Source organism: Mytilus californianus, unplaced genomic scaffold (assembly GCF_021869535.1).
Source record: "Mytilus californianus isolate M0D057914Y unplaced genomic scaffold, xbMytCali1.0.p SCAF_15, whole genome shotgun sequence".
NCBI lineage: Eukaryota > Metazoa > Mollusca > Bivalvia > Mytilida > Mytilidae > Mytilus > Mytilus californianus.
In genome coordinates this window covers 1,774,222-1,786,348 of record NW_026262637.1, presented here as the reverse complement: position 1 = coordinate 1,786,348, position 12,127 = coordinate 1,774,222, and the positions used below count along the sequence as shown (strand labels likewise).

Genomic DNA, 12,127 nt, shown 5'->3' with positions numbered 1-12,127 from the left:
GACTTGACACAGATTGAAGAATATGACACCGTTTTGAGGTTGTTAAAATTGATACATCAGACACGCTGTTCGTCTGCAGAAAGTTGAGCAGTGGGCTCGAATAAAAAAAATCAAAAGGCCAAATAAAAAACTATGTTGAAGAGTATAGAAAGTAGACAATTCCAAACAGAGCTAAAAAACGTTTGCCTGCAGGTTGAATTTGTCAAATAATTCAACAGTAAATCTAAGGAAAAAGAACATATGAAATCGCGACACAAAAATGCTGACAACTAGGCTGGTGATATCCTTGGGAACGCATCATTCACCAACAGTGGAATCGACCAAGTGATTGTAAAACATCACGACATATACCAGGCTTGCATTTCGTCCATCAGACTCAGCATTGGCGCTCTAATCAAAACAGTTTGAGAGCAAAATCACATACGAAGATAAAGCGCATTTCAAAAACCGATAATTCTGAAACTAACACGCTTAAAGCAATCTATGCCTATGAAGGAGGTAAACCTATGTGTATCGAATAATTCAACATTATATGTACAGTACATGTACATACAAATGCTGACTACTTGGTAAGTGATACTTTCAGGAACGAAACACCCACTAGACGAACCTGGTAATTACGTGTTTAAGCATACAGTATTAAGAATATACCGTGAGGAAATGTAGACTATGTGCATCTTTGTTTCACTTGTGCACATATTTGAAAGTTCAAAGCAGTTAATTTATGTTTTCAAAGAAAATTAACAAATGCCATCAGTTTTCAATTCAAAAAACGTAATGATGTTTAATTATAAATGGCCAGTATTCCGAAAACTCTTTTCTCTAAAAAAGATGTTGTTTGAATATAAAAAAAAATGAAACAAAATGTTATTCTGAACACATGAATGTATAAATAGATAAGAGCTATACTGTGAAAGTATCAACAATATCTTTTCATCAACCACTAACATGAAATACAAAGAGATTAGAAACTACATATACAATGAATAATTTATTTCTCGTTATTCCATCTGTTCTTGACCATATTTTATCTTCTTCGTCCTGTTGATGCCTATATTCGATCTAATTTATACACACAATATGTCTGAACTACCGCTTGTGTAGTAATTCTAACCCATGAACTGGTCAATCAACTTACCAAAATGTGTGTCAGAAGTTCAGATAGAAATCTGAATTTGATCATTTCAGCGTAATGTTAGAAATAATTATATTTAAGTAACACTCAATGTGAGAACGATCTTTATTTTTGGACGTCAAGCGATCCACAAAATTTTTGTTGGGTAATATATTATAAAAAAAACCAATATATGTGATAATTTACCTTGTTCCTGGTCAATTAAAGTAATCTGGACCTTTACTTCTAATGGAATACTCGTGTCTATCCCACAAATGCTGACCATTGCATCCAAAAATTTTCGAATGGAATGATGAAATGCTTTTCCGTCTTGTAGTATACTGATTGGAAGTAATGTATCAATAGTTATAGAGCCCTCATTGATGTCTTCAATTTCATGACAGGTACCTATTTTCACAATCTCAATCGCATTTTTCATTGCCTTCACGATATCATCCTTTTTATATTCCAGATATTCTGGGGTCTCTATCCTCCAATGTAACTTACAGCGCTCTATGTCTAAAAGATAATTCAGAATATTAATTTCATGTTTTAAAAGACAGCAAATAAACGCTAGGGAAATAATTCAATTTATTGAAACGTATAGACTTTACAATGCATAACCAAGACTGTCTAAATATTTTTCTTCCTTTAGCCTGTTTTGAAGTGTTCTTGTGAATCAAATATCTTTGGCTAATCATAATATCAAAATAAAATATGATTTTTCAATGCATACTTTTAGCGTGGATCATATCAATTTCATTACTAGAATTTAGTATTTTGTATTATACGCTGTTTTCAGTCCTTTACTCCTTGTATGGACAAAATGGATCACTGCATCCTTAAAATGACAAGGTCATTGTGCCTGCCCACTTGTTCAAGAAGTCCTGTATTCTTATGTACATTAATCAATGAGTTTGAATGTCCCTCTGGTATCTTTCGTCCCTCTTTTTTAATCAAGATGCGTAAGATACCAAGTGCGCAATCAAAACTAATAAGTCGAAGAAAATAGCACAACCCCAAAAGACGAAAAGTACTAACATGTCCTCAAAACTAAAGACTGAGCAACGCAAACCCCACTAATACAGGGGGTTAAATATGGTGTTTCTGAAGGTAAAGTGGTTCCTGAACCACATGGGGCACCCGTTTTGTTGCTCATGCAAGTACACATCTGCTGTTACGTCTATCTCGACGATTACACAATATGAAAAATAGGACGGGATTGTGGTTATGCTAATTGGCCCATACTAGTGCCAACTAGACACAGACAATCCAAAAAGGTTATTTAACTCGTTATGGCATCCATACAACTGTTGAAGGAATAATTTCAAATCGACTATTTGGATATCAAATACGTTAATTAAATCTTGATCATCAGGAACGCTCAAAGCCGAGTATTTTAAAGCCATGGATGTTTAAGAACTGAAATAGATTAAGAATGGAATCAGGCGTATTATAGCTTGAAATACTACATAAAACATATCTGCTTTTGAAAAGGATGTATTTGCCGATCTGAAGGACTTGAAATCAACCAACATTTGTAGGATCGTATTGCTCAATTTTTGATATTCTATTTTGTGTTTTGTAAACCGTTGTTTTTTTTTATACTTTCGTTATTCCTTGTTTTTGCCATGCTGTTAACTGTTTCTTCAATGAGTTTTGACCGTCCTTTTGTATTTTCCGCCTCTTATTCAGAACAGTTCGACCCAAATAAGTGGTTTATTTGCGTATTGTAGTGTATACATCACTGCTACTTAATCATATTTAATGACTTCGGTGAAACATTATCATAACATCCGATGAACTTTAAACTTATCATACCTATAACTTTACCTCGCTCTTCACTATACTTTTGCTCCTGTGTTGTGCACCTTTCGTTATCTGTAATGAACAATTGTAATAATAGTATGTAGTGTAATTCAAATTGTTCCCTCTTACGTTTACGCTCAACTAAATAATTAAAATAACTTGTTGATTATTGTTTAACAATCATTAGCAAAACACATGATTACGATTAAATTTTAAAATGTGTATTTCTTGATAACTTATGAAGTATCACACGTATTTTCCAAAAAAACATCTTTCAACACTGACACAGGAAATTTTCTAAAATTAATCATTAACTAATCCATAAAGTACATTATTGTGTCAGGAAAAGATAAGGTTAATGTTTTAATGAAAACAAGCTCTGTTTGTAGAATCATTGAACAGCAAAGTATATAGAGTTCATAAGATGCATTGTCTCAAATGCATGGAAGGATCAATCAGTAAAAAAGTACAATTTATATGACAGGCAATGGATGCTAAATGACAAAACAATAATAAAGAAAAAGCTGTCATACAAACTTAAGATTTGAGGTTAACAAATAATTCTTTTTCTTCATAACAAAAGCCGTTCAAAAATAAAAATGTACTTATATTTCGCCTTTTTATCATTGTCATATGGTACTTCAATAAAAAAGGTAAATAAGTTTGTTATGATATACGTACATTGACCACCTTTTGGTAAAGTACTGTCGTTTTCTGTGTGTTGATATTTCTTGTTGTCTATAGCTATATCGACTAGAAAATTCAATTTTTCTATGACATGATCCATTGTTCCTGAAACTAGATACATATAAGGTTCTAAGGAAAGGTACTTTACATAGTTAAATATATAACACATAAAACGTATGTTTATTACAGCTTCGCTAGACCAAAGACCAATTATTTTGGATATATTAATTAGAATCTAATAAATGAGGTTAATGAAAATAATACTATCGTGCATCCGAATCGCTTTTCCAGATTAACCTTAATCAAAAACGCTTATCTGGAGTATCCTCTTTCTTTGGTAGAAACTCATTGCCCAATAAGAAATTTCCTGACAATATTTTTTGTCGTATGTCTTTTCGTCGGCAGAATTATTCGAGGTTCTTTTCGACGTATTTGTTTTTTACTCTCCGTGTGGTGCATCCTGTCCTCTAAATGATTAAAAAGAAGTTGGTGTATTAATGATCAACACATAGTTATTTCAAACGGGATAGCACATTCTTATTTTTACAGACATGCTGTTTACAGACCCCGTAAACTTAAAGAAGATACGTGTAAACTTATCTTTCCTTTAGATAAACATATTTTGTGAGGTTACCAATTCAACATTGTGATTAGATATTTGAAACAGTTTTTATTGATTTACATATTGATTTGGTTATCAATAAATTAAAAGCAAACTAAATATTATTGTTATATACATATGCACATTCACGGTTCTACAATCTGTTGATACCTGTAATTTGCCATTGCAAAAGGTCATCTTTTTATCTGACTGTTAAAAACGTCTTTATACTAAATTCACTGTATGTTGGATGTGTACTGATTGATATTTTAGTCTTAGATTCATGATGTTTTATTAGTTCTTATTGGCTTTGAACTAGCTTCAGTGTGAGCATTCTCACAAATGCACACAGCTTTTGATGTTGTGTGAATACCCTGCCACGTCCGGTCTGTGTTTTTGCTACTTGTTTTTTCTGCTTTGTGTCGATCTGATGAGTTAAAACCTTTCAACTGTTTTTATAGTTTAATCATATGTTTTGCTGTTACACCACTGTCCAAGATTCGTTTAGGATTTTGAAAAAGCATTTGATATTCTTGAATGGTCATTCATAAAGAAAACACTTGAATTCTTAGGTTTTGGTCCTGATTTCTGTAATTGGGTAAAATCTTTATATTTCAATATCGAAAGTTGTATCATAAATAATGGTCATTGATCTAGTTTCTTTAAGATAGACAGAGTGGTTCGTCAAGGGAATACTTTATCCCCTTACCTTTTTGTACTAGCTTTGGAACTGAAACAGTGCAGCAATGAAAAATAATGCAGATATTAATTGTATTAAGATGGACAACTCTGAATATTTGCTTAGTCAATATGCAGATGACTCAACCTTAACTTTAAATGATGATGAAAAGTCGTTAGAACAATCTCTATATATTTTAGAAAGGTTCTCTGAGTGTTTTGGTTTACGAGCAAACTTAGAAAAACAGAAGCCATTTGGATTGGGTCAAAAGCACATTCAAAGGAAATATTTCACCAAGTAGAAAGATTAAACTGGAATCAGACAGGGAAATTTAAACTCTAAGGTATAAACTATGATCTTTTTGCTGTCGACAAGACTGCCTATATTTTTGAAGAGAAAATTGAAAAGATAAAGGCATTACTAAATACTTGGATTTACCAAGATCTTTCATACCTAGGAAAAATTACAGTCATCAAGTCTTTAGCATTGCCAATTCTCATTCAGTCATTAACTCAAATCCCTCTTTTGAAAATTTTAAGAAAATTGAAATTTTTTTTAAAGTTTCTATGGAATGGTAAACCAGATAAAATCAAAAGAAATGTTCTAAGTGGATCATATGATACTGGTGGGCTAAAGATGCCTCATATTGAATCATTCTGTTATGCACTCAAAATGGCATGGATCTATAAATTATTATACCCTTTCAATCATTCTCCTTGGAAAATTCTTTTCAATGATTAATATGGAAAATATGGTGCAGATAAAGTTTGGATGATGAATAGGGATAGTATTAAATAAATTTCAATATATTTTAATAGATTTTGGAAGGACATCCTTTTAAATTGGGCTAAACTGAGGAATGCTGCCCATGACCAAAATTACTTTATGGGCCAACCTTTTTGGTTTAATACACATTTAAAAATTGATAATAAAACTATTTTCTATGAAAAATGGTGTGAGGCAGGAATATGTTTTGTCAATGATTTACTGAATGAGAACAATGAATTTCTCTCTTTAATCAATTTAAAGAAACATACGATCTTAATAGTATTTATGATTTAGCATAAATTCGGTTATTAGTGTAAGCATAGATTACTTGTGTTATTAGCTGTTTCACCTCTATTAAATGTAGGCTATCAGATGTATGTTTGTCAATGCGCAATATGACTACGCACGCGATCTTTTTCATTCCGACATTTGAAAGAAACAGACGGAATATTATTTGGTGATTTAAAGAAAATTATTTTGGTGATTACAAAGATATAGGATCCACATTGTGCAGGTTTTGTACCACTTTTCTACAATTGGAACTCAGGTGGTATAATTGGAGTTAGCCTCCCGCAACAATTGTGGGATATTTAATGGAATATCAGTGTTTTAAAGCAAATTCATTTCAATTTATTGCTTATTTTGCTTATTTTTACATGTTATAATAGTTTTACTATCCGGAGGTAGCGATCGGTGTTTATGTATAAGTATTGAGCTATTAATGTTTTTTTATGTACTGTTACATAGAGATATACACGTTTTATTACATTTCATTTCAACGCTTGACACCGATCTGCACATTTCACTCCGGCGGTCACAGCTTGATGCTAATTGAAGGTTACGCATGTTCAACATAATTATTTTTTATCTCTTGCATCACCATAACCTTAACTGTAAGCATCATTATATATGCAATAGCAACAATTTGTTAGCTGTCTTATTATCAGTATAGATGTTATTACTATCATTATAAATGTTTTTATCATCATTCTAGATGTTATTATCGTCATTCTAGATGTTATTATCATCATTCTAGATGTTATTATCATCATTCTAGATGTTATTATCATCATTATAGATAGTTATATATAGTACATGTGTTTTAAATACCGTCTAGTATTCTGTTAAATTACCACTGTGTCCGTTTAATTACTTTGACGGATTTTATAATATAAAATTAGCACATATCACCTCACTTGCGCTATTTTAACAGCATCGTCATTCGGTACAGATTGTTTAATCAGCCTCCTCGCTCGTGTAACCCAGAATATTTTATTGTTATCGGAAGCTGACCGACATTTGTGCAACGGTATCACTTCACGTATACACAAATATTTCATTCCTGACAGATGAATGTTAAACTGGTTGGTTATAGGCGTCAATGAACTTTTAAAGGTCGCTAATTGCAAATTCTTTATTTATAGTACAAAGCAATATTCTGATTTGGTTGTTCAATGTAATCTTTTACTTGTTTGGCACTAAGATGAATACAAGAAGGTCATCAACAAGATGAAAAGCCACTGCAACATTAGAAGCTGCATCAAGACAAGAGGAAACACAACTTTAACCAGGTTCAGTATCAGCATCTAACGATCCCCCAACTTCAGGAGGATAGTTGTTCTTTTGATGTAGTAAATCGACCAGGTAATGCAATCGGTAAAGATCATTCAAATCTCACGCAAACAACTAGTTACTCTCCTAGTCTTGATTATGATGTTAGTCAGTACTTAAAATAAAATCAAAAAATCAAACGGGCGAGTATGTCATTTTTGTTCTACTTAGGAACAACTCTATAATTGAAAATGACAAGCAAAAAGTGTCATATGAACAGTGGAAACTTGTTATTAAACCAGTTTTGCCTCATACAAAAATAACAAATAAAGAAATTGAACTTGAGTATAAATATAATGTTGCTGAGATACTTTTGCAGCGGAATTAAGCTCGATATAACGTTCGACGGTTTGGGACTTGGCATTCGACGACTATGTTGATATAGCAGTATTATTATATTCTCAATCGATTTGGCTGTCATTAAAACGAATATTCTGTTATCTACGTTTAATGTTTACAATATATACCTGATACTGTTCACATTATTTAACACACATTTCGATGTTTCTTTTTCGAATACAAAATCTTTCTAATTAGATACGTTACAGTCTGAGATAATAAATTCCTAACGTAATTATCTACAACCTGCGATGCCGATTACGATTTGAACTTTTCTTGACCTTAGAAATGATATATAGTAAATGTAAGGAAACCGTTAACTCTCTGAAATTGTAAATTCATGTCGACGATTTGCAGACGATAATCTTATGAAAGATCAAAATTTTTGGTGATCAAGTTTGTAAAAGTAACTTACAATCGAAAATAGTGTACAAACGATCTCTACTCTAATGATTAATACTAATAAAAAAAAAATTATTCTAACAAATGAAATGATTTACAAATAATATTGTCATCTCGCCAGATATCAAGAAAAATATATATAGTATTGAACTCCATTTAATTTTATCTAAGACTGACCAGTGCTTCGAAGGAACCACACACGTTATTAATGAGCGGCCTAGAGATGCTTATCCTATTTTTGCTTAAACGAAATAACTAACTATTTACAAGTTTAAACCTGTCGCTGGTCAATTGTTTTGTTATAAGTCCCCTACCGATTGAGTTTAAGTGGATTTAAGGTTCTCACTATGTTCGTCTTTCTGTCTGTCCACCTGTCAATCCGGCAAATCAGTCTTCCACATTTTTGTTTTCGTGCTTGAAGATATCGATTTGATATTTGGTGTATTGTTTTATCATGACAAGTTACAGATCAAGTATGAATGTTGTTCCGGTCTGATGATTTTGTGCAGAGTTTTGGTCAAATACACACAAATAATTAGTTTTCCGCACATTTTTTCGTCATACTTGAAGACGTTGATTTGATAATTGGTATATAGTTTTATCGTGACAAGTTACAGATCAGGTTCGAATTGTGTTCCAGTCTGATGATTTTGTGCAAATTATGGTCCTTGGATTAAGAAAATTCATTAAAATAATCATTTGTCCGCACATGTTTTCGTCATGCTTGAATATATTGATTTGATAATTGGTATATAGATTTATCATGACAAGTTACAGACCAAGTTCGAATTGCGTTCCAGTATGATGCTTCTGTGCAAAGTTATGGTCCTTGGCCTGAGAAAATGCACTCAAATAATCAGTTTTCCGCATATTTTTTCGTCATACTTGAAGATATCGATTTGATAATTGGTACATAGTTTTATCATGACAAGTTACAGATTAAGTTCAAATTGTGTTCCAGTCTAATGATTTTGTTCAAAGTTATGGTCCTTGGACTAAGAAAATTCCCCCAAATAATCAGTTTTCCGCAATTATTTTTTTTTTTATTGCTTGAAGATATTGATTTGATAATTTGTACATAGTTTTATCATGTCAAGTTACATATCAAGTTCATATTGTGTTCCAGTCTGCTGATTTTTGTGCCGAGTTTTGGTCCTTGGGCTTAATACTCTATAAATTCACACACATTATCAGTTTTCCTCAATTTTTTGTTGTTGTCATGCTTGAAGATATTGCTTTAATAATTGGTATATAGTTTTATCATGACAAGTAATTGCTCAAGTTTCGAGTTTTATTCCGGTTTGGTAATTTTGTGCAGAGTAATGGTCCCTGGACTTAATAAAAATTTACTTAATAATCAGTTTTCCACATTTTTTTTTCTCGTCATGCTTGAATATATTGACTTGATATTTGTTCTATAGTTTACACCATGATAAAGTTATAGATCAAGTTAATATCTGGTTCCAGTACAATGAATTATTAACCGGTTGTGACTATGTATTGCGAAGACCGTACTTTGACCTTACTTTTTTAAAATTTGACTTGGATGGAGAGTTGTCTCATTGGCACTCATACCACATCTTCTTATATCTAATTACTTTCAGAATGCTTGTTTTGATAGAACTCCTTTCTCTAGATATCAGTTTAGGAGTCCTAAAATAGTCACTGAATATTTTCGGATTAAGTCAAGGGATACATAGTTCTCGTTTCTTCAGGAAAGGCGCTGCTACAGAGCTGCCATAAATGGTTGAACTGATTCTTAACCTCAGGCAATGTGTAGATGGAAGTCTATGTCATTTCGTTCATATATTCAAATACAACAATGGGTATAACTGTTTGAATTTTTTCTAATTTTATGTTTAGAACTTGCAATTACATTAGTAATACTAGCCGTTATGTAAAATTAGCAGGTTCGCCAGTAGCCATTAGAGTTTGGTTTCCACCTTTGTAGAAAACGAATTTATTCAAGCTCGGAATAAACCAGGTGTCATTCATCTTGTACAAGATTAAACTGGAATTCGGTTTTCAATATCTCTCATTTTACACATATGCAGATATGCGGAATTGATTGAGTTGACAATACGACAGGAGTATAACATATAAGATGTGGGAAAAAACTGTGAATATAGTTTCTGTTCTTTTACTGAATATCAGATTGTTGTGGTCTTAAGTTTGCCAAATAAACATGACATTATTCCGTAGTAACAGAAACAATGATTAGAACCAGAAAGATGATAATCAGCTGGCTGGCTAGTTTGATCATTCGTCAAGGGGGATATTGCAATCAATACATACGATACTCTGATGTATCTCCCAATTCCATATTTAAATGCCAAGATGGTGAACATTTGACTCATATTGGTAATACATTTTGCTACCACATTTCAAGGCGCGCTAGAAGCCTTTCTTGTCTACACACCACATACTTTCCACAATGTGTATTAAGAAATTGCAGGATATTCATTAGAATTCAGTTATTGTTAGGGTTTAAATATATGAGTCCTTTATATTGTATTTGGTTCACAGCTTCTACGCAGCTCTATCCGCTTTTAATGGAGGTTGACCTGACAGTCATTTATGACTGTCTTGGTCAATTTGGCACATTTCGCTGCGTTTCCTTTAAATATTCGTCATTTGGCGTCATATTTCATTTAGCATCCAAAACATTTGATACTGTGTGTCTCTGTATCCCAGGACCACCACACAAAAATTTACGAATCTCTGTTTCCCAGGATTCATTTATTGTAAATAATTAGTTATCTAGTTATCTATCTAGTTATCTTTTTGTAGTCTGCCAATATGAAAGGTGACTACGTTTAATTAATTATGTATTTACTATATATATATCTTAATTATTTATCTATTTAGTTAGCTAGTTATCGTGTCGTAGTTTGCCAATATGAAAGGTGACTACGTTCATTCAAATATCTATTTATTATACATATATATATCTTAACTGTTTACCTAGTTATATGTGTTTATAATTTTATAATAAAGCTGTGGCCAAATACTGCCAATACCGTGTTTCTAATCATTGTTTATCAATAATGATAGAATTTATGATTCAGCATAAATTCGGTAATTAGTGTAAGCATAGATTACTTGTGTGATTAGCTGTTTCACCTCTATTAAATGTAGGCTATCAGATGTATGTTTGTCAATGCGCAATATGACTGCGTACGCGATCTTTTTCATTCCGACATTTGAAAGAAACAGACGAAATATTATTTGGTGATTTAAAGACCCACCCACCCACCACTATGACTTATACTACCTAGCATAATATATCATGAATATATTTTTGCTGTGTCTTTACTATATTTTTCAGGATGATCCTTGTACAACAGTTTGGATGAACCGTCAACTAAGCAGTATATGTGGAACATCAGATTATTATCTACAGTGTACTTGTACGTTGTTTGCTAGTATAGCTATGCCATCTCAACGTGTGTTGTGTTTTAAGACTATTCATTCTTAGACATTTATAAATACAGTAATCTGTGACTTCGTTCGTACATGTATCATGGAAGAACAATTTTTGAATGTGCCGGTTTATATGAACATTCCGTAGTGATATTTAGTTACGGGCACATTTCGCTGCGTTTCCTTTAAATATGCTTATTTGGCGTCATATTTCATTTAGCATCCAAAACATTTGATATTGTGGGTCTCTGTATCCCAGGACCACCACACAAAAATTAACAAATCTCTGTTTCCCAGGATTCTATTAATTGGATACTTCATTTATTGTAAATAATTAGTTATCTAGTTATCTTTTTGTAGTCTGCCAATATGAAAGGTGACTACGTTTAATTAATTATCTATTTACTATATAAATTATATATCTTAATTATTTATCTATTTAGTTAATATCTAGTTATCGTGTCGTAGTTTGCCAATATGAAAGGTGACTACGTTCATTTAAATATCTATTTACTATACATATATATATCTTAACTGTTTACCTAGTTATATGTGTTTATAATTTTATAATAAAGCTGTGGCCAAATACTGCCAATACCGTGTTTCTAATCATTGCGCATCAATAATAATACAAATTTTCTTTAATTCTATGGTATATATCATATGATCCCAAGTAGTTGGAAGGACCACATCA

General features: G+C 32.1%; 1 protein-coding gene across 1 annotated transcript in view; it reads right to left on the bottom strand.

Moving 5' to 3' along the window:
* The window catches only part of LOC127725935 (uncharacterized), a 94,561-nt gene that overhangs the window by 61,598 nt on the left and 20,836 nt on the right, over positions 1-12,127 (bottom strand). Inside the window, exons 5-7 of the mRNA XM_052233240.1 lie at positions 3,605-3,721; positions 2,936-2,995; positions 1,322-1,633 (exon numbers count right to left, since the gene is read on the bottom strand). Of these exons, the coding sequence (XP_052089200.1) occupies positions 1,322-1,633; positions 2,936-2,995; positions 3,605-3,721 (489 nt within the window). The remainder of the gene's footprint in view (positions 1-1,321; positions 1,634-2,935; positions 2,996-3,604; positions 3,722-12,127) is intronic.